Genomic DNA, 24450 nt, shown 5'->3' on the forward strand with positions numbered 1-24450 from the left:
TTTCATTTGATTGTTTGGTTGCAACTAATTATCGTCATCGTTTATTTGAAGCAATATTAAATTACTAACTTGAGTGCATTGTTTGTTTAACCGTTTGATACCAGAAAATAGTAAGGAAAACAAAAAAAAATAGAACAAACACTCTAATACATCTTCATTTTTATATGATGCTTTTCATTACCTGCCTAAAAGTTCCCATAATGCATTAAGATATTCAGTTGGACAGCCTTCTATTGAGGTACCTTAATTATTGGTCCGGTCAAATTAGACTAATAGCGGTCAAATAAAAAAAATTCCCACAGAACTGAAGTCTCAACCTATCCCAATGTTCTAAAAAAGTTAATCAAGGTTCATAGTTCATAATAGAATAGTTGGAGGGCAAAGACCTCTAAACACATAAACCTTAGGATAGGCCCGTTGTACCTCCTTGAAATTATCAAAGGCAGATGTCCTTTGAAAAGCTTAACAGGCGCTTTTGCTTTTGTCGAAGTGGTTTGGTACCACCGCGTTAGTGAAATCGGGTTGTCCCGCTTGACTCACGACCAGCTGCAAATACGAACGTCGTTCCGTCTTGTGGAGCCAACTTGTTGTTCGTGAGGCATAGAACCAGAGGTAATTGGCCTCTTAACAAGCTTCACCTGGACTTCTGGGTTGCAAACCATGGTGGAGGAAGTTTGGACGTCGACGCAACCATAAGATTCGAGGCCGTAAACCTTGAGCCGTCTCGGAAGTCTTGGCCTTCCTCTCCTTTTTTCCCGCACCACTGATGTTGCAGCGATGGAACCGGGCCTAGTCAAAAGCACCGGTCAGAGCTTCGACATCAGTAGAAATGGATGCTTTGGTAGTAGTGGGTTGCGTGGTCCCTGAAATTTCGGCAGGTTTCTCACATTTTTTAACGAAACCTGCCTAAAACAAGTACCATTCAACTCTAGGCATATTTGCTTCCGACTTGGATTAAGGTAATGACAATGAGTTGTCCTTTGCATTGGCCCCCTCCTCGTGCCCAACGAGATGAGTTTAGTGGCCGCTGGGCTCCTTCACCAATATCAAGGTCCAACGGATCCTTGAGAAGGTTACTCAATATTTTTTTTCAGATTTTCAACCTGAACAATAATTTAGTTCATAACCTTGAATCTTCATCTATCTATTGACAATACTCTTAATTTCCTTTTTTTCTTGAAGTGAATACACGTATTTTTTATTGTGTTCCACATTGTATCTGTTGACAAAAAAGACAAAATGTCTAGATTTTGTTTCATTTGTAATAAACTTTTAAGTAAAGGTGAAACTGAACATTTTGACTGGCTCAAGTATTGACTCAAATGACAGATTTGATGATTTTTTGAGAATCCAAACGTCTGTTACAGTTCGCGTCCATTCTCAAAATTATACACCTCGTTCTAGAGCAGGAGTCAGTGAATCTGATGTTTGTTTAACACAATGCTGCTTATTGTGCCGAGATGAAGCCAAAGCACTTAAAATTTGAAGAAAATTCATAGTTACTACTATTTCAACTCCATTTTTCTGAAGAAAACATTTTGGAAAAAGCTCGACCTCGTTCCGAGGATGTAATAAACGGTATTGTAGCACGCATTGACTTGCATTATGATTTACTCGCTGATAAGGCTAAATACAAAGTAAAGACTGAAAAGTTTCCGACCTTTACCGTATCAAAAGAAGTTAAGAAATATTGCACATGCGTTGACAGATTCTCACCAAAATTTCAACTATTTTTGATGCTTGGTTTGTTTTGTATATGTGAGTCGTTGTGAAGATTTTTCTAAAAATGTAATAAATGAGTATCGAGCTGTCACTGAATATTTTCTTAAAGACAATGTGCTTACGCAAATGAAAAAGGAGTTAGACATTATGTTCGGAAAGGTCAAAAAACCACAACCAGTGATATTATCGAAAAGATTCACCAAATGGAACTGGACGCCATTAAGCTATTCGCGCGTTTGGTGTCGCGTTTGTTCATTGTGGACGGAAAGTACATTCGAATAAGCATTTCTCGGTTATTATTGACGCTGCTTAAGCAACATGATAGATTTTTTGCTTCCATTCATAACTGAATATGTAACCTGGAACCACCACTAAACTCCAGAAACAAGGAAACAGTGGATTGCAAATGGCGAACCTACTTCGAAAAGTAAAAGGTTTGGTCGGTCAAAAGTAATAGCATACATTTCTTGGGTTAACCATGGGATTGTTATAAACGATTATTACCAAAAGGTGAAAAAATAGAATATTATGTATAATAGCATGATAACATAATGGGCGAAATTTCCGGAAAGCAGTAACAAATAGCACTTCAAATTTGTTGATCACCCACCGTTTTCCCCCGATCTTGCCCTAAGCGACTATTTCCTGTTTCATAACCTTTCACTTGTAGGGCATATGTTGAGGAGAACAACGGCAACTACTATTTAAAAGAGTTGAGAAGCTTAGATCATCGCTAGACTGAATGTATAAAATTAAAAAGAGACTACGATGGAAAATAAAAATGATTATGAAAAAAATGTTTTTGAATGAATGAAAATTTTCCTTTGTTAGGTCGTTTAGATAAATCTTTAATCATGACATTATTATATATTTGATGATCTGAAGAATATGGGCAAAAATTAAATCAATATCATTAGTTGTTTGTAGATAATTTTCTTACAATTTTTGTTTGATATATCCAAAAAAAAAGATTGACCTTGAGAACCTTTTTCAGCAAACACGAGATATCGATGAAGATTTCTGGGAGCTTATTTCTAATGGTAATCCCAAGATTTACACTTGAAATGTATATTTTGACAGAATAAAATGTTTTAAACTCTGAACTGAGCTCAGTGGTTTCCAAAGTGGTCCAAGTGCACCCCCAGGGGTCCAAGGGAAACTATACAACAGAAGTGTACTTGTATTTCCATAGTTTGATGGGATTTTTTGATGAGTTGGTAGTATGGTGTGAATGTATCAAGTTTGGGAACTCATAACTGAATCTATTAAAAACAATTCTTATCCCACCAAACTAATATAAAATAGAAAATAATAAAGTTTATATTTATTATAAAATTTACAGAGATTACATAAGATGCTAAACTCTAATGGTCACATTGGAACTTATCTATAATATACCAAAAAGCTCAATTAAATCTTGATTGGAGATCTTCGAAAACCACTAACACTAAGGCTGCTCCTATCCCTCTGAGAACATTCACGAAAGCACCTTTATAGAAAGCATTCAATCCTTCGTATTTCGCTATTTTACTAACACAATCGAAACCATTTTTGTACATAACTTCGTGTTCTTGAAGACCGGATTGCATCATCATTCTCCTTCCGACTGTATCAAACGGATAGGAAATAAGTCCGGAAGCTGTGGTCACAGCTTGTGCTATAATAAAAAATACGTAGTATGGAGTCGTGTGTGGGTCACAAAGAAGTCCTTTAGCCGTGTCAAATAAACCGAAATATGCAGCTCGATAAATAAAAATACCTTGAACACATATACAAAATCCTCTGTATAAACCGAAAGTACCGTCCGTTCTTAGAGTTTTCGATATACAATTTATAATACCGGTGTACTGTCTATCATGAATACCACGACCGACATCGGCTGCTAAACGTGTTCTTGCAAAGTCTAGAGGGTATACTATGCACAATGTAGTAGCTCCGGCTGCTCCTCCAGATACCAAGTTACCGGCGAAAAATTTCCAAAATTGTGTCCTTTTGTCTACTCCAACCAGAAAGAAACGTTTATACAGACCTTTGAAAGCGAAGTTTAAGGATTGTGTCGGAAAATACATTATAACGTTGCTCATGTTACCTCTCCAAAAACTATGGAATCCTTGTTCTTTTGGTATTCGAACGAACGCATCTATAATTCCCTTATAAGCATTGTGTGTATCAATCTGTTTACTAGCTCGCTGAAGTTGTAAAAGGAGTTTGACACGTTCTATTGGTGCCATAATAGTTTTAGCCACTATAGCGGAAATACCTCCCATTATAAAGTCTTTTGTAAAAGGCATTCTGAAACGGTTTCGACCAGCACTAATGCGAGTTGCACGTAAAGTATTTTTGACATTTCCATATTTTAAAATTTTGACAATCAAACATGCCAACGAATTGCCAAAAATTTGTCCAATATTATGTCTATAAACAAGTTAATCCTTCTAGAAGTTTTAAGATAAACAATTAAAAACAAATATTTATATTTTGATATGGTTTTATTGTTTTTTAAAATATTCTCTATTAAGATCAATAGGTACCTCCAAAACATGTGATTCGAAAGCATCAACAGTTTCTTCATGTGTAGAAAAATGTTGAACCCGCAATTTATTTTTGATCTGCGGAAATAAGCAGAAATAATTGGGGAGTAAACGGTACAGCAGATGACCCAGCAATTTAATGTTTTGATTGTTCAAAAACGTTTTTGTTTGAAATGATGTGTTCACATTGTCGTGATGGAGAATGATTCGTCTTCTGAGATTTATTTCCCTGATTTTTTCGAAGACTTCTGACAAGCAAATGCTGGTGTACCATCCGGAATTGACCGTTCTGCGTTATTCTAATGGAACGGTGGCGACATATCTTGAAAGATCCATATACTCGATTGTTCAGTTTCGGGTTCATACGCATAGATCTTATATGCAAGTGAATTTCTTCAGCATTCCTTTGCACAATGTGCGCGATCTTTTTTTGGGCGATTGTTAAATTATGCGGTATCCAATGCAAACAAATCTTTTTGACAGCCAAATGCAATATTGAATTTATACGAGAGGAACTAATGTTTAAGCAAGCCTCAATCTGACGGTATGTCACAAGGCGATCTTACAATATTAGTTTACGAACAGCATCGATGTTTTTTGGCACAACAGCCAATTTTGGACGAACTTCATCACCAAAAGTGAGAGCGTGTTGATTGGCACACTGCTGTTGGTTTAATCCACGTCGAAAGTCATAGAAAATCATCACACGAAAATGTTCGTGATTTCATTTCATTTTTTGACCGAGATAAATGTTTCAAGTATCTGTTAACAACTTAAATAGTACTCGCGTGATAACACGTTCTGAGTACGTTCACCATTAAAAATGTCAAACTTTATGATGGCAATGTCAGATTTGACATAATTATATCAGTGCTGCTATTTGTCAAAATTTAAGTAGCAACCTTCATAAAGTCGAATCTGAAAACAATCGTTTTATATAGAAATATCAATTTCTATTTCTACTTCAGATCTAATGAATATAAAACAAGCAATATTATAGAATTTAAAACCAACAAAAAATTAATATGTCATATTCCTATATAGCAAAAACCTCTTTAAAATATTTAGGAAATTTACATATCAATCCAAAGTATCACGATACCTATAATTTTTAAAATTTTCGATATTAATCATAAGGTTATCATTTCCAAAGAATCATAATCTATGAGTTTGAATTATTAAACTGTATCCACTTTTTTGTCGCAAAGGTAATGTAATTGAAAATGCATATGAGTAAGATCTTCCATTTGACTGCCGTATATTCCGAATTTGATTTCATTCATTGACTTATTTCGAAATATAAATCTTCAAAAACGGCAATCCGAACTTTTAACATCTAGATTGAAAAATGGAATGATCTGCAAGACGATGTGCATTTTACTTATTACAGAAAACGACAGAGTGACCTTATACTTATACTTTCTTTAACAAGGGGATCTAATATACGAGGATTGCCTGAAAAGCTTCAAACCTTCTTTTAGATCTATACACTTAGTTCAGCGATTCTTTAACCTTTTCAATTCTTCTAGTGAAACTTCAGGGTTATATAACAGTAAAAAGTTGCTGAGGGCCAAATCTCGTGATTGCGGTAGGTGAATTTCAACTATGGCAATCACCGAAGTGTGAGAAGGTATGTTGCCCTGCTCGAATAGTACTTTTTTAATCTTCAAATGCTATCACTTCTCTGCAATTTCCCCCTTTACCTTATTCATCAATTATGCTTAATACTCTCCTGTTATTTTTTACCTTTTTGAATATAGTCGATTAACACAATCCCATGGCTATTCCAGTAAACGGTTTCCATGACTTTTCCAACCGATAAAACCGTCTTTGCATTTTTCGAAGCAGGTTCTTGCAATCCATTGTCGTGACTTGTTTTTATAAGTTATATTGATTCATAACCGTAACAACAATCCATCGGACCTATAGCACATGCACTCTAAATTATGAATCATTAGTACCTATTCTTTTAGAGCAATTTTTTCATAATCAAAGTCATAGTCCTTGCTCATTGATTGCTACCGATGTATACAAAATGTTTCGTTCTCTGTGAAATAGACAGCCGTATAAAATGTAAAAAAGAAATGCATAGCATGTCAAGCAGTAACTCCAGCACTTAAGATCGGTACCAACTCCATTCAGGAGTTTTTATATGTCAAACAAAATTTCCAAGACTCAGTGAAGTCAAAATTAAAGAAGGCGTCATTGTGGATTTCTACATAACATTACAGTTATTTTTGATAATATATTAGAACGCAAATTTATTTCAACTACCTTAATTCGCTTAGTATAAAATTTCCGTTTCAGATAAAGAGTAGTGAAGTTCTGCAGTCTTTCATAGATAGGATAAACGAGGTAAATCCACTTCTCAATTGCGTGGTAGACAAAAGATTCGAGGAAGCCAAAAAAGAAGCTCAGATAGTTGATGATTTACTCGCATCAGAAGTTATTTCTGAAGAAAAACTTGCTCAAGAAAAACCATTTTTAGGAGTTCCGTTTACAACAAAAGACTGCATACCAGTTAAAGGTAAGTTATATCTAAAAAAAACGTTTTTCTAATTTAGTGATACATTTCGAATTAATAAAAATAAAATAGTATTCTGTGATAAAACTAATCATCATTTTTTGTTATAGCTTAACAAACTAAAAATGAAATTAAACAGCAATATTATCGGTACATCAAAACATTCGAATTCAAGTGCAGAGGGGAGGGATCTTAGTTATTTAAAATATTCTAATATAATTATAAACCAGGGTAGAAGCCTTTAAAAATGATAAAAAGTGAAACAAAATAATAGTAGGATGAAATTCTTTAGAAAGGTAGAAGAATAAATATATAATAAAAATGAAAGAAAAAATAATTTAAGAGTGATCTGAGGTCGGGAAGTGAAAGGGGGTGAGTTTTTAAGGGTAAAAAACGGCTTTTTCTATTTCTGGAAATACTACAAGTCCTACGGAAAAAAGTTGCATGACAAAGTCGTAGGTAATGATCACACTTCCTTCACATAACCTCAAAATTTATGTGAAAAATTGAAATAATCAAGTTTTTGCTTTCTTATCATCTTTTACTTTTACAAATATTTTTTTTGCGAAATTTAGGGGAAACCTACTTTTTCATGTCCCGAACACACTGTAATTTATTTGATTTGAATTATTTATTGTTTCACCTTATTTTGGCAAAAAGGCAAAAATAAACGAAATATTTATTGAAATTTCAGACTTTAATCACTTATCTTTATCAGTGGATCATAAAATCTCACATTTTCATGTAATTAGAGTGTGAAATTCCAATAAATTACTAAAAATTGTCCAAATAATTGATAAATAATGTTTTCGATTTTTTTGCCTTTCCTTAGAAAATTTACCATCATTATGGTAATATTTTTTTACACTATCAGAGAGTAGAGATTTGAATAAACAAAAATATCACCGAATTTAAAAAAAAACTGATATTTTGACGATATTTAATCAAAATAAGGCGAAGAATTAAATATTTCAAATCCAATCAATAACAGTGTGTAATTGGGACATAATAAGGTGAGTACTGACAAAATTTCGTGAGAAGTAAAAATATTTTTTGTAGATATACCAAAAATTTGATTTTTTGAATTTTTCACATAAATTTTGAGGTTATGTGAAAAAAGTGTGAATACAAACGTTGTAGATATTTTTATTACCTACTACTTTGTTCTCCGCCTTTTTCCATAGAAACCCTGGTTTTGACAGCAATCGAGGTAAACCCTTTTTACCCTTAAAAAGTCACCCTCTTCTCCTTCTCGATCTCAGATCGCTCGTAAATTATTTTTCCTTCCATTTTTATCATATTCTCCTCTTTTTCTGATGGATTTCATCCTACTTTTTGTTGGTTTTAAAAATTATCAACCCTGGTCTATTATAGTTTGTAATATTTTTTTGGGTTTGGCTTCATACATCATTACTACATTCAAAATTCGATCAATTTAATATTTTTACAGTGAAGTAATGGTTTAAAGTACCCCATTTACAACGCTTCTGTTGATTTTGAACTGTCACCATCATCGGCTGCGGTTTTTCTGTAATCCGGTGAACCCCACTCACTTTCTCTATCTCTCTCTCCGTCCCTCACTCTATCCCTCTGTCTCTTCAGTTCTTCAGTCTGCTGTTTTTGATCCGTCCGTATACCATTTAATGGCATGTATACTCATTTCTTGTGAGGTATTTTGATCCCACTTCCTTTTACAGTTTATTTATTATTTAGGTAAAGCAGTAAGTGGCGAAATCTTAAATATTTCATTGAAAAAATAAGTTCTGTAACATTAAGGTCGTTGTGATAAGGTAGTAGTCGTAAAAATGTGAGCACGTATTGAATGTAATTGGCATACGAAATACCATTTAAAGCGCTTTTTCACACCTTAATAAAAACAGTCCCATTTAGTTTTATGTACTGTTAAATTTCAATTAAAATTATCGTTGAGTAAACATCAATCTTGGAAACGGTATTAATTACAGAATAATTGTATCCTGTTTGCGTAGCCATTGTTGCATTGTAGCTTTTCGATTGTTTGAAGTGCGATTATGGCAAGAGTGTTGTTATACATTACAATAATTGGAGTTATCTGTGTCACGATGCCGGACGGATTAAAACCGCAATTTTAAGCTATCTATGTCATCGGAAAATCGAAAAATCATCCGATTTCGATGAATTTTTTTTAAAATCTTCGTTTTTACGGCGTACTTTTTCGCATATAATCGTTCATAACTTTTTTAAAAAGTGTAAATAGCAGCTCATATTATTTTTTTTGTTAATCTACACAAAGAGAAAACATTTAAAAAAAAAATTGGAAAATGTTTCTTTATTCATTTTTTATCTCGTTTAAAGATTTCAAATGGTTTTCTGACTTTAAATGTTTTCATAAAAGCCCTAGAAAATCGAAAAATCATCCGATTCCGATGAATTTTTTTAAAAATCTTCGTTTTTTGGCGAATTTATGTCAAAAAATATAAAAAATATCTCACTTGAAGATTTTATATGGTTTTGACTTTATCGCACCATGATTTATAAGAAATTGTATTGTTTGTTTAAAATCAATGAACATTGAAAGTGCCTCATTTCACAATTAGAACACAACATTGTTAATTATTACACTAATAGATAAATTATTAATCATGAAACTAATATACATATATTGTTGCTTAATATATTTTCACAACGTTGAATTTTTACGATAGTAGTGGATAAACGATTGATAACTTGACGATCATTAACGATCGATAACATAATAATTGTAATTGTTGGAAATAATTACCGAAAACAACGAAGCCATTATAACCAACATACCAGAAAATTTTTCAAAGTTAACTCTTAATATTGTACACTTGATTACAATAAGTGATTTTAAAAAAGTTTTTGTTCATATAACTTTAATGATTACTTAATAAAAAAGTACAAACGATTATATGTAAGAAAATGTCAATTTTAAGAGAAGTTATTATTTTTAATTGTAAAAACTTGATAAATCAACATTTTTGTATAAAATTTCTTCAATTTTTTCGTTTTTTTGTGTAGATTATGAAAAAAAAAATATTAACATCGTTTGGTTATTTGGAAAAAAGTTATTATACAATTATACATGAATGAGTGCATTTTTATGAACATTTAAAGCCCCGAAACCAATATAAGTTTTAATTTTTTTCTATTCCTATAATTTTTTTTCGTAAATCCGCCGTAGAAACGAAGATTTAAAAAAAATTCATCGAACTCGGTTGATTTTTCAATTTTCTACAGCCAAAAAACGATGGGATCGCGAAAGTATAAAATTACCCCTTTGCCCATTAGTGCTTGGAAACTTATGTATAAACCAGGTATTTGACTAATTTAGATGATTGTCACTGTCCTGTAATTTGATCCTTACAGGTAGTTAAGTTTACGAATGCCTTGATTGTTGATTGCAGAAAATATCCTATTGACTGTATTAAAATATAATTTTCTTTCTCATAAATCTCATTGTGATGTACAATTCTTCGAATAATCGTGGACGATGACATTCCTATTATATTTTTATAATGATTCAATGCTTTCAATTTTATTAACTTCACCTGTATGTGGGTTTGTTGTAAGCTTGTTTCTAACTCTCCTTGGCGGATTGTTACTGTTCGTACATCCCACTACTTTAATTGCGTTCGTTAGCCGAGCGGGCTAAGGCGCCAACCCCTGGTTTCGCCGGTCGTGAGTTTACGATGTAAAAAAATTATCACAAATTTTTTCTTCTCATCAAAACAAATTTTACAACTGTCTGTCTTCTCTTTGAGATTGACTATGCATCAGTAGATATTACTTTAGAATTTAACACCTTAATTTTTATTATGTTGGTCGAAAAAAAATTTTATTTTTGACACTAAATCGAACTAAAAAGTTGAAATCAATTTCCAAAATGAGTTTAAAACAATAATGAATGAAAAAACTAGAAGCGTGGGGCGATTTGTTCCATATTTCTCGTAAATCGAGCGGTCGACGTTTTTTTCACAATACTACTACTATTTTCCAATCGTTATTGTTTTAATTTTAAAAATTATTTCTAACTTTTTAGTTTGATGTGCTTAACAAGTGTGTTTTTTAGTGTTTTTAAACTATATTTATTCAATACAATCTTTCAACTCAATGTACTAATTTTTCAAAACCATCCAAAACACAATCTGCAGTGAGCTTCATGAAATTCACTTTTGTCTCTGCTATCAATCTTCATTTATCTGAAGTTGCTCTCCCTTAAGCCATTATTCAAGTTTGCGAACAGAAAGTAATCAAATCAGGTGAATATGGCAATAAATCATAACAAAATTAGATTAACTTTTTCAAAAAATATGCTCATTTTTTATTATTTTCGTTTAAATTTTATGTAAATAACAATCAAAAATATCGTAAACAACACTCAAATCGCAAAACGCTGATTACGCGTATCGAGAATAATCCAACCACAGCGCAGTCTAAGGCGACGCAACGTTCGAAGTTTAGGCCAGCGTGCACATGAACTCAGTGTATTAAGGCCTCTATTACACATGTGTTTTTTGTCGCTGGTCACGGGGCGACTAAAAACGTGACGTTTTCTAAAAGCATTTTGTTAAATGTGCGCTTTTATGCATCGACGTCAATCAGCCACTCGCTGTCTGTGTAGCGATGTACTGAAATCCTGTCGCATGAAATTACAAAATATCCCAACGACTCTGGCATCATTTTTCAATGAAATTTTTATATATCAAATACGTAAAAACACACGGATTCATTTTTAATCACTGCCGTTGTGTGGTCCACTGGCAACAATTAAAACTGATCAAATTTCAAAGCGGCACGCGGCAAGAAACGCTTGAATATTGTTTCATAAAATAACGCCGCGTTTCTTGTCGCCCCGCGACCAGCGATAAAAAAAGCGTGCATAAAAGATGCCTTATAACTCGCGTATGTAACAACTGGTCAGAAGAGACATTTTGGTAAAATGACGGCCAATAGAATATTCATAAATAACTATATTATATACATATTTAAATTTAAAACCAGAAACACTGTGGCCATGGCCTTGCAGATAGCGTTTTCACATGCAGCCTTTCATGCCTAACTTTTTTTTGTTGAAAATTTATATCACTTATTATACCCAAAGCTTTAGCAATATAAGTTATAAGTATAATTTACCTTTTTCATCTTGTAATTTTCCGATTTATAGTTTCCTAGATATTGTCTCAAATTCATGACGTCTTGGCATAGCTGTGTTATCAGGCAAAGCATAATGTGCAGCGATTGTAAAATAATGTCATCAGGGTTCACTAAGTCACTAAGGAATTGTTCTTATCAATGAAACAGCACAATTTTGTGTAACCAAGATGTAATCCAAGTAAAAGTGTGTTTATGAGGATGGCCTCGGAAGTATCTAGCCCAAAAAAGAAAACACAAAAAGTTTGGAAAAAAATATATTTATTTTTTAGCACCGTACACTTTTCCCAGCGATGTCCAATATGTTCGATATCCTTTTTTTAATAAGAATTATATCAATCAAAATAGTCATTAATGCCGACGTCACCTCTTCATTGTTGGAAAATCTTTGACCACTGAGTCATTTTTTTGAGTCTGATAACAGAAAATAATCCGAGAGGGGTAAATTAAAATTTTACTTCATCAATTTTGCCCTACAATAACGGATGTGTAAGCTGGAGGATTGTCTTGATGAAACAACTCTTCTTTCTTAGCCAAATGCGGCCGGTTTAGCTTGATTTCTTTGCTAATAAGTTGCAATAAATTCGCATAATACTCGCCGTTTATATTTTTCCCTTTTTCAAGATAGTCATTAAAAATTATCCCATGCGTATCCCAAAAAACCGACTCCATGACCTTCCCTGCAGTCTTAGGAGCCGGTTCCCCATTTTCAGTCCATTATTTTGATTGTTCATTGTTTCGGGTGTGAAGTCATGGACCCACGATTCATCTATGGTTATTAAATGGCGCAAAATTGGCTTTATTTCTGTGAGACATCATTCGATGAAAACATCTTCACGACGCTGTTTTTGTTCCATTGTAAGCAAACGCTGCACCCATTTTGTCCGCAGCTTTCTCATGTCCAAATTTTCAGTTAATATGCAATATAATGCACTTCTTGTAATGCCTGCTATGTTTAGTAGCTCGCGTACTTTTAGTCGACGATCATCCAGTACAGTTTTGTGGATTTTCTTTAACATTTCTGCAGTAGTCACATCATTTGGTCAATCACTGCACTGTTGGTCTTCGCAGGTCTTACAGCCTCGTTTAAACATTGCTATCCAAAATTTTTTATTGTCTTACATAACGAAGACCAATTTTTTTCTATATTTACACATTCACTGAAAACGTTCACTATTAATGGCTGCAAAACAAATACTATCCAACGTGGTGTCCTCAAATTTGAAACATATTCTGTATAGATTATGTACTAATATAGTGGCATATTTCAAGCAACTACCACCATTTCTATGTCATAACAGGCACTTCTAGGACCATCCTCGTACTATACAAATTTTTTCAAGAAAAATTTAATATTGTCGTAAGCCATATCAAAACTATGAGATACCAGTACTGCAGGAAGTTTATTTTCTTTATATAGCAACACTGCCTTCAAACTCGTTTTTGAGGAGTCAATGGAAAATAGGAACGTTATTACAATAGACTAATCACCTGCCTCAGAAAAATATACAAGGAAAAAAGTACTAGATTTTAGCTTGAGGTTGTGAGGGAGACAAAAAACCAGGAGCTTAAATCTAGTATTTTTCCAGTGTATAATACACAATTTTTTTCTGTGACAAAAGAAACGATGATTTAATATTAAAAAATCATATTTAAATATTCTATTCAGAAAATTATCGATGTGAAATTTGAACTTTGAAATTAGTAGGCTATGTAATACTTAGACAATTAGACCTGTGTGTTGCTAAGGACAATTTTAAAGTAATAAAATAGCGGTCAATAAAATTTTGTGATTTGATTGAACAATTGGGAGCAAATTGGTTATTTAGAAGTTATTTTCAATACTATAAAGTAAAAATTGTATGATTCCGAGTTTTCTTCGACTCGCAGAATCGCAGAAAATTTACGAAACCGCGTATTCAATATTCATTCTTCTTTCTCAGAAACGGTTTTATTGGCTTATTTTTCGAAATTGGCACATCAACAGTATGGTCGAATGATTCAATAATTAAAAGTTCGTTTCGATCCAATAACATTGTAGACATATCAAAATATTTCAAACTAATTACATTTCTGAATCAAAAATAAGAAATGTTACAAGCCCAAGAAAGCTGCGATTTTTACGTGTACACAATTTAGTGTTTTTTTAAATAAGCTGCCGATGGAGTTATTAATTGGTCAAGATTGTTGTTGTATTTGGGATTGCGGAAGCGTGTCGAATTTGTGAAATTAGCCAGGTGACATTAGAGATGATATTGAAGATTCGGAGACTTTATTAATTGCGAAACTTGAGGAAACGAAGAATGATGTGAACAGGAGATTTGTACTAACTGAAATGGAAAATGTAGTAATCAGGCTCTGGGTAAAAATCAGTTACATAAGGTTCCTTAAACAGTAGCTAACTTTCATCAACTTGAAAATGCTAATTCTTATATAGGTCATTTATTTCGAAGATTGTCTGCTACACTTTTAATTTAATGTGAGGAAGACTTGATGACACTAAAAAAACATGGCGGCTGGAAGTCATCAACGGTCGCTGAAAGGTACGTTGATGAATTGGTAGCACACAGGACAGAAATAGCTAATAAAGTGTTTATTAAACTTGTTAATGTATAGTAGCGCTGAAATAACACCGGATTTGCGACCAAGTACATCAATGGAAGTTGCGATGGCACGAAGAAAGATAATTACAAGAGAGAGAAAGAGAGAAATGCTTTATTGTTAAAAAATTGTTACAATTTGTAGACAAAAGCTTGTAAAAACTAAAAAAAAACACAAAAATAACTAAATAAAGATACAAATAAAATAAAATTTCAATATACAGAAGAAAACCACAATGAATAACACAATTATAGGTAATATGTGATAATTAGTATATAGAAGGCACTTTCTAGTAAATATACCTTCAAATTATTGAGGAATTCGGGAAAAAGATGACATCGATTTGATTTCAATTGGCAAGTGATTGTACATTTTTTTGCATTGTAAAAATTGAGCCCTTAACTACTTCTGAACGAGGAATAGGTAGATAAAGGATGTACTTCGCGTGGATAGACGTGCAACTATGAATGAATTGAGAAAAGCGCCATTTTGAAATTAAACGTTAATTAAAGTGGTAGGGTGATTTAATGTGCAGATGTTCCAGATGAGTATTTATTTTTGATATCAACTCAAGAAAATTCGACTGTTGTACCGAATAATTTAAGAAACGTGTCATTCATGCTATGTACATTTAGTAATTGTACCTTTCATTATCAAGTTTGATATAAAGGAAATGTAACTTTATTGTATAATCAAATATTCTAGAATTGAATATCTACCTTTGTGTTTATACAATATCTGGGAAAAAAGTACTCATTTTTTTACCGATAACAAAAATAATTCATTTAATTGATATTTTGTTACGAAGAAAATTTTGTTAAGAAAATATATTCAAGTCGTTTAATCTATACCCCAAAAGCTTATCTTTTAAGATTCAAGATTTAAATCGCGTACTAAATCATTTCAATAATTTTGTATCAATGAATGCGGTTCTTTTGAAGTTGACTCGTAACATGGGTCACTATCTGCAGATACTTTATCGTTATAACTTAAAACAAATTTCGAAGTAAAATTCTGACTTCTGATCAATGTGAAGGCTTTGATACTGGAAGTCTGGTACTTCACTAATTGATTCTTTGGTTCGGTTTAAATAATTGGTGTAGCAATTAGCCTACGTTACACAACATTTATGTGGAACCCAGGGTTTAACTAGATTCCTCACAGAAAATCCAAAATAGTCTAAATAGCACTGTTCAATTAATGACGTGAAAATTCGGCGCTGAGATGTAAAAGTTAGTTCTCCACACGCATAATAAAAACTTTCGGGATTGTTAAAATACTTTCGTGGCATGTTTAAGACGTAACAAAAGTATAAGAGGTGTAAGCGTTGACTGCGATAGTAATACAATCTTCTAAATGGAGTTATTAAAAAAACACGTATATAAAGTCAGAAATAAACTGGACGTGATTGAAACAAAATTATCTTATATATCAAAAAAATTGATGATTTCCATTCCGAGTCCGTTCAGGCGTTCTACCCAACCGATTTGCTTAATTTTTTTTTCAATGAAAGGTATTAATGCACAGATCAGGCATCAACCATCGGATTTCATCTAATTTTCACCATTCTAAAGTTATACTCAAATGCGATTTCCCCCTGTACATTACTTATGGAAGTTTTTCACATACACATTTTCTATCCTCGATATCTCAGGTTCTATTCAAGATAGAGACTTCGTTTTGGTTTAAGAACACTCGCTGAAACTCCTTCTTTCTTTTGAGTTTTTGAACACTTAAATCGGTTGAGTTGGAGAGGAGCTAGGCACGGACATTCAATGTGGAGTGATGGATTTTTGTAGGTTTTTGGCAATTTTTCTACATTCAAAGATCTAATATAGCTACAGAGTTCGTTCTTTTCTATTATAATGATTTCTGATACTCATTTAATGGATTCGATGCGAGCGAGGCCGCGGGTAAAAGCTAGTTATATATTATTAGTGAGGGTACATCAACATGAATAAAAAGCATTACAAAGTTTGTGTGTCAAAAAAGGTGTTTACCATGTAATTAATTCATTAACACGAACTTTTATTTCTTGGTACAAGAGTACAGATTTTATTAAACATTTTTTGGAAAACTGACAGTAAATAACAAGCTCGAACCTTAAGCAACATCTGTATGAATACTTTTGAAAGCAGAGTATCATTTACATTTCATGACAAGGAGCACTTGCAGAATAATATATACGTAACTTTTCTTCAGTTTCTTTAATTTTATTTCCATTTAAAACTACTCGATCTGTCAGATTTGTGTAAAATTGACAAATAACCTCAGAAACATGGCGAAAACTAGCAATATAATCATCTTAGCGAAAATGTTGTCAAACTACTCTCGTAAACATTTATAGTTATGATACCTTCCCTGCAGGCGTTAGAATTTTGTTGTGAACAGATAATATAACTGACTAATTTGATTTTTATTTGTTATAATTCAGCATTAAAAAGTGACCCAAAATTAACATAAGATTTAAATTTGTCACCAATCGTGCAGTAAAATTCTCTCTGTTACTAATAGGTATGATCCATTCCTCTGGTTTGGTAAAAAGGAAACATAATATAGCTGAAGAAGATGCTAAATCTATAACATCTTTAAGAAACGCTGGGGCCATTCCAATAGCTTTAACCAATGTATCTGAATTATGCATGTGGTGGGAGAGTGCCAATAAAGTGCATGGCAGGTCACGTAACCCTTATGATATAAACAGGATTGTTGGAGGATCTTCTGGAGGAGAAGGATGCGCGCAAGCTGCTGCCATCTCAGCGTTCGGTAAGTACATATTTTATAATTAGATCCATAAATAAATTAGGAGTAGTTATAAACGGTATGAAATTTATTATTTTATGTACAAAAAAGGTACTTTACAAATGAGAGGTTAAGTAGTCACTAACACTACAAACAATGCTGGCTGATGAGCAGTAAAGATCGCTTTTCTTACAGCCACATCATACCGCACCGTATCCTGTTTTTCAATAGCAAAATATTTTTTTATCAACTTCCCAGTGTATTAGATTCAATCTAAACAACCCAAACAATGTATTGACTAGTTTTGACATTCGACCTTCGACCTTTCTGTATATTTTTCCGCGTGCTTCTTCATTTCTTCTTTGGGACTAGTGTCATCCTTAGGATATTAGGACTGAAATTTCTGTATAATTGAAATATATGAATTTGCAGCAATTCCTCATTATTTTAGTCCATAGGTGAAGACTGTTTTTAAGATGGTTTTGTAAATTAATACTTGATTTTCATACTGAACACATTGTTTACACTACCACTACATCAACACTCACAATTACACTGTCTGTTAATAAATAATTCCAGCGAGAAATCTCCTTGACGGGAATACTCACATTTATTCCTCGACTACTAAACTTAAAGTGGGCTGAGAGGAATAGGCCCTTTGTCTCTATTTAAGTTGTTTTTAAAATGCATCCAACAATTTAATATTGGATACATTTTCAACAATACCAGTGATCGTGACGGGAAGTATATCGGGCAAACTAGAAGAAACGTTACTGTCTGGTTTAAAGAGCATACAGCTCATTTAAATATAGACGGACCGAAAAATCGAGTGTTGCCGGTCACGCTGCTAATCATGACATAAATATTAATAATGTAAAATTCTAAAAAAATGTATCCAATAACAAACTGTTGCATGCAGTTGAAAGCATTGAACTTGCTAAATGTAAGAGTAGCTTGAATAGGACAAAGGGCCAATAACAAAAACTACATAGAGTTGTTGGATCGTTTGAATGAAAAATCAAGGAACAATGGCCTCATATGCCGAAGAAAAAACCACTGTTTCATCAAGACAATGCATCGATTTACAAGTCGATGGAAATGATAATTAAATACGCTTCGAATTGCTTTCTCATCCACCGTATAGTCCAGATTTGGAACCCAGTGCCTACTGGCTATTCGCTGATATAAAAAAAAATGCTCCACGGTAAGAAATTTAGCTCAAATGAAGAAGTAATTGCTGAAAATAAAACCTTTTTTGAGGCAAAAGACCAATACTTCTACAAGCACGACATCGAGAAGAAGATTTTTGGCAAAAACATGTGTTTTTCTTAGTTAGTCTCACGACTTATTGAGTGATGTGCTACATTGCTACATTTTAAGACAAATTAATACTTTATAGATCATACAATGCGTTTTGAAAAGAAATTTGTGCTGCTGCGCCTTGTACAGTAGAAGCTACGAATCAGACACACCAAACAGGAGAGGAGTCAAACTGTTTTTCATAATGTCCCTATCACTATTAGCGTCAAGTACACTCCCGCCGACTTTAAACAACCACACATTTTGATCTGAAGCCTAAAAATTTTTTTTGGAGTTCTTTGAAGCTATCGAAATTATATTTATATATTGTAATAGTTTAAACTAATTAAAATAAACTTATGAAATGTTTGATTTTGTGCGAGTAACCAACTCTATCATGAAACGTTAAATTAAAATAACAAAAAATCCATCCAAACATAATATAAAAATTTTATTGAAGTGAATCTCCATTGTTGGAATAATTTCATGGTCAATATCATGTGTAATAATTGTTCAGTGTTTCCGGTTTGAATATCAGAACCTTGAATTCTTCCAACCGATCAATGTTACAGGAGGGACAATAAAACATCATTTGCAACAAAAATTGTCCCTATAAAAACCTGAAAACTACATTACATTACCCACAGATTTCTGTCACTCAAAGACTCAAAAGATGAGCTTTTGCCAGATGTAAAGGAACAGTTCAATAACCATAATTGGCTGGATGAACGAGCAATATTAGTGGCAAAAAATAAAGATGTCGATGATCTCAATGCGACCATTCAAAATTTTTTTCCCGGACATCTGTTTTCCTTCAAATCAGTCGACACCGTAGTTAACTATCCCACTGAGTTTTTATTTTCACAATTTGCAGTTAAAAGTAGGATTAATTGTCATCATGCTGCGTAACATTAATCAACTGTGCAATGGAAAAAGACTGGCCGTGAAAAGGTGATAAATAACGTCATTGAGGCCGCAATCATGAAGGGAAAATACAATGGAGAGGATGTCTTGATCTCGCGTATACCAATGATTCCAACGTTAAACGTTTAAAGTTTCTGGTGCGTCTGGCCTTTGTGATGACCATAAATAAATCGCAAGGCCAATCATTGCAAGCTTGCGAATTCAATTTGCAGTTTCCTTAATTCGTGCGCATTCTCAGATCACCTGACTTAAATCATATCGATTTTTTATATGGGGCTATATGAAGTCCTTAGTGTACGAAAAAATAATCAAATCTGAACAAGATGTAATAGCTAGGATTCAAGCTGCGGCAGAAATCCTTCAATCCCATCCAAATTTATTTTCAAAAACACGTTTTTCAATAACAAAACGGTATAATAAGTATATTGAAATAAGCGGCCAATAGTTTGAACAATTAAAATTTTTATTTTTTTAACTACTTCCGTTTAATCATTATTCGAAATTAAATAAGTAATTAATTAATTTGTAAATTACTTAGTGCATGCAGCCTTTTGTTTCTACAATACCGTTCATTTTAGCTCCATAAAAGGCTATTAGTTTTACAACTAAAAGATATCATGCAATTAAAAAAAATTGCTCTTGTGGCGTGAAAAATAGGGGGATAAAAGTGACAACTAACCCTGTCGGCGCGCAACTAGTTTAAGTTTTCCAAAGTTTGTTTATGTCAAAATATTACATTATTAAGGAGCATATTGGTTACCAAATTTGAAAAAAAAATTTAAAGGCGTTCTTGATTTATGGCAAATTTTTTATTTTGATATAAAATTTTTGAACACCCTATTATTTATCATTATCATTTATTAAGATCTCTCTGTGGTAGAGCGTACATAAAAGATCATACAAATGTATTGCACGATAGATAAACTTTTTGATGAATAGATTTCCGATTGATGTTGAGCTATTCGTGGTTTTAAGAAGAAAATAGTTTTTTCAGTTGGAGCTGCATTTTTTGATGATTACAATTTTTCGAATCGTTATATCTCAGAAACGATGACTCGTAGGAATAAAAGTATTCATACGTTTTCTGAGAATTATTTTGTGATCTACAATTTCTGTCTAAGGTATTTTTTTGATAAAACTTACCCTTTTGCTGAAAATCGCGAAAAACTAATTTTTTTGACCTTTGACGTTGAAAAACATTTTTTCCACCCAAGGGAATGATGGAAAACATTAAAATTTAATTTTTAATTATATTTTGAACAATTCTACTGATTTTCAGCGTGGGGGGAATTTATGTAACTTTCCTCTTATTTTTTGGTCTAATTTGACCTTACTATTATTCTTGTTTTGATGTGATCTATTGATTAATATAAATACGTAAAATGTCAGTGTCAATATCATATTTTGATAAAGACTTAAAGAAAATTCGAAACAAATTTTATCTATCTTTCAAAAATTATTAAAAAAACAAATTTTAAAACAGAAGAGACCTAAAATCAACATTTAGAAGCATTAATTAATAGAAGAATCATTGAAAAATTATGTGGCTGATTGACTTGCTCCCATTTTCTTTCACATATACGCACATGCACACGCACACACTGGAATTCGTTGTTACCCCCGCTTCCTACACACATACGTTCTATCGAAATCAGATGTTGATACTTATTCGAAGTCCTATCAAATGAATTGCCCCAAACTTACTCTAACTTATATAAAAAAATTTTCACGGCTTATATGCACCGTACTCGTATCTGCGCTCTAAGAAATCTCTTTGTCTTTGTACAAACATTGAAAATATTGGCATATAATTTCGCTCTCTTTAGTGCACAGCAAATAATCGTCTTGAACACACTTTTGTACAACGAACAACTACAAAAAATATAAAAATATGTGGGACAATGAAACCGTTTTATAGGACCATCCACAATTTTTTGTATTATTTATGTGTACAGATTTATATAATTGCTAGCAGAAATAACATCTAATGCATTCATCCTCTGTGTGTTAAAAACTACAAGTAAATAGACGAAAATATAATGGGGAAATTTCAATCTCCTTTGATATAAGTTCATTTCCCAGCCTGTCGATCCCGCAGACCTTGGAGTACCTTGACTTTATGGGATCTAATAATTTGGGAGCTGATGTAATCGAAGTATATGTATAGAGCAAAATTAGTATCAGTACAATGAATTCTTCAAACAAAACGAAGAAACAACAATGGACAATTGTCTATTACCGTTTGTGGCTGAACTATTCACGCATCATTTTCAAAAGCAAATCAATCAATCAATGATCGGAAGGAATAATTAACAGAGATTAACGATTCATTAAAAAACAATCGTTGGGTAATCCTAGGAATAAAATACCAAATTTGGAAAAGAGTGGTAGATATGAAATTAGCTTTGGTAATTGTGATGGGAAGTATATTGGACAGACTAGGAGATCCGTTAATGTCCGGTTTAAAGAGCACAGCTTATTAAAAATATAGACGGGCCGTAAAATTGAGTAGGTATTGCCAATCTCACTGCCAGTCATTATCATGACATAAATATTAATAATGTAAAATTGTTGAAAAATGTATCCAATAATGAATTGTTGGATGCATTTGAAAGCATTGAAATTGCCAAATATGAAAACTGCTTAAATAGGGACAAAGGACCATTTCCTTACAGCCCACTCTATAGTTAGTAGTCAAGGAATTAATGTGAAGATTCCCTTCAAGGAGGTTTTCCCGCTGAGAATAATTCTCGCGGGAGAAGGTTTATTGGTGGGAAAATTTAGTAGTAAGTCAAGTAAATAGGCTTTAGTTTACCTCCAGTCTCTGGAGGCGATAACTTTATTTTATTTACTTTGAGAGTATAATGATATTTTTTGGATGACAACAAATTAAGGACGGGTTCCAACCAACACGATGAACTGACCAGGTTCAAATACCGACCGGTATTGTCAATAAAAATAGAAGATACCCTCATACCTACGAGGAACTATCCAATCTAACCAATTCTAAGCAGTACAAAGCTTTTCATTAGCAGAAACTATAAAGTCATTTTTATCCTACGAGTTATTTGTTGTAATATTCTTTAAATTATTATGTATTATTATAATATTAATTGTGTATTCAGTTATTCATGAAGGTTTTCTTGCGTGACTCATTTTCAACGTAACATACTGTTATAAACCAATAACTATAATTCGAAATGTTGTCATTGTGATTAGGTAGACATATTTTTCGAAATACGATGTGGCTATTTTCAAACAATTTCTATTATCACAATTGTTTGACAGAAATATAAATTAGATAGTGCCCTCTAACTATTACGGTAATACTATTATTACATTTTGAATTAATTGGTGTATGAAAAGTCTTTTTAGTAAGGCTATAAAGGAGAACAAACTTGGAAATTAAGTTCGAATTCAGAGACGGAAGTTAAACTGAATAACTTGATTATCGCAAGGCGCGTCACACAACGTAATTAGTGTTGATGTAGTGGTAGCAATGTGTTCAGAAATTTGAGATTGAATATAGGTTGAGTTAAGAAGCGACAAAAGTTTTTATGAAGTATCAAGAAGTATTTGTATGAACATGAATTGATTATTGATTTCAAAATCACAATAGTCAGGTGTTATTTATTATTCTGAATTTAAAAAGAAGATACCTAGAAGTTCCTATTTCCTAGTTCCCTATTTTCATTTCGATAAGTGCTTGTTTTGATTGCCGACCACTATGATCAACGTTTTAACTGGTGCAGAGAATGGGAGCACTAGGAGGTAGAATGGCGAAATCAGCGCTATGAATCTTGACCTTATAGAAATTCCTTTTCCAACAAGACAACGCGCGTTCACATATTGCACGTCTAACTACATAGTACATCGAGAAGCTGGCGTTAATGTTTTGCTCTGTTCCCACCCCCGTCTTCAGATTTGAATTTCATCGAACTTGTATGGGAGGTGGTGATAGTCCACTTTGTAATATTTTCCAGGCGCAGTTAATCCTCGAAGCCAACAGTTACTGGTAAGGATGTGCTATAAGCAGACATCGACAACCGTCATTTATCTATGACTAGTTGTCATCAAGATTGTATCTACGGCGTCGTATTATCAAAATATCAGTGTGTTAAATTATTCCGTCGTTGAATTTGTAAAATTCTTAGGGCTTTTTGTGGACAATTCCTTGAAATGGGAGTTACATATTGCCGCCTTATCTAAAAAATTAAGTTCCACCTTTTTTGCGCTGAGATCAGTTTCTAAAGGACTGAACTTATCCATCTCCTTAACCGTCTATTATGCCCTTATTGAGTCGCATCTCCTTTTATGCCATTCCCTTCTGGGCTACGTGTGTTGCAACTCAATTTGATAGAATCTTCAGACTACAAAAGAGAGCTATTAGATATTCACTCGGACTAAACAGTAAGGGCTTCTTTGAAAGATTAAAAATTCTGACTCTTCCTTCCATATTCATCTTAGAATCCGTTTTTGCCTAATTCATAAACACGCTTCTCTAATTTCAGAAAGATCGTTGCACGGCTATCCACTTAGGAACGCGGAGTACGATCTTTACCTACCTACTCCACGTTCAGAATTAGTTAAGGGCTCAATATCTTACAATGCAAAAAATGCACAATCACCTGCCAATTGAAATCAAATCTATATCAACTTTTCTCGCATTTCGCAATAATTTGAGGGCATATTCTCTGGAAATTGTCTTCTACTCTGTAAACGACTTCTATTCTTATAATAATATTTAATTCTGGTTTAATATTTGCTGTGGACTTCTTACGACTTATATACTTATTATAACCTATTACTATTACCTATAAATTTGTTACTTATTGTGGTTTTCTTCTGTATATTGAAATTTGATTTGATTTGTTTTATCTTTATTTAGTTATTTTTGTTTTGTTTTCCAGTTTTTACAAGCTTTTGTCTATAAATTGTAACAGTTTTTTGAAA

The 24450-nt window shown here is 32.9% G+C and overlaps 2 protein-coding genes across 2 annotated transcripts in view; one reads left to right on the plus strand and one right to left on the minus strand.

Moving 5' to 3' along the window:
• Positions 1-24450, plus strand: part of LOC130452719 (fatty-acid amide hydrolase 2) — a 63135-nt gene that overhangs the window by 23317 nt on the left and 15368 nt on the right. The window contains exons 2-3 of the mRNA XM_056792133.1: positions 6561-6780; positions 17047-17298. Of these exons, the coding sequence (XP_056648111.1) occupies positions 6561-6780; positions 17047-17298 (472 nt within the window). The remainder of the gene's footprint in view (positions 1-6560; positions 6781-17046; positions 17299-24450) is intronic.
• LOC130453051 (ADP,ATP carrier protein 1-like) lies at positions 3129-4013 on the minus strand. The gene has a single exon (XM_056792644.1). The coding sequence runs from the start codon at positions 4011-4013 to the stop codon at positions 3129-3131; it is 885 nt and encodes a 294-aa protein (XP_056648622.1).

Source organism: Diorhabda sublineata, chromosome 2 (assembly GCF_026230105.1).
Source record: "Diorhabda sublineata isolate icDioSubl1.1 chromosome 2, icDioSubl1.1, whole genome shotgun sequence".
Lineage (NCBI taxonomy): Eukaryota > Metazoa > Arthropoda > Insecta > Coleoptera > Chrysomelidae > Diorhabda > Diorhabda sublineata.

Coding starts and splice junctions, on each gene's coding strand:
- LOC130453051 (XM_056792644.1), bottom strand. CDS start 4,013: ATGCCTTTTACAAAAGACTTTATAATGGGAGGTATTTCCGCTATAGTG.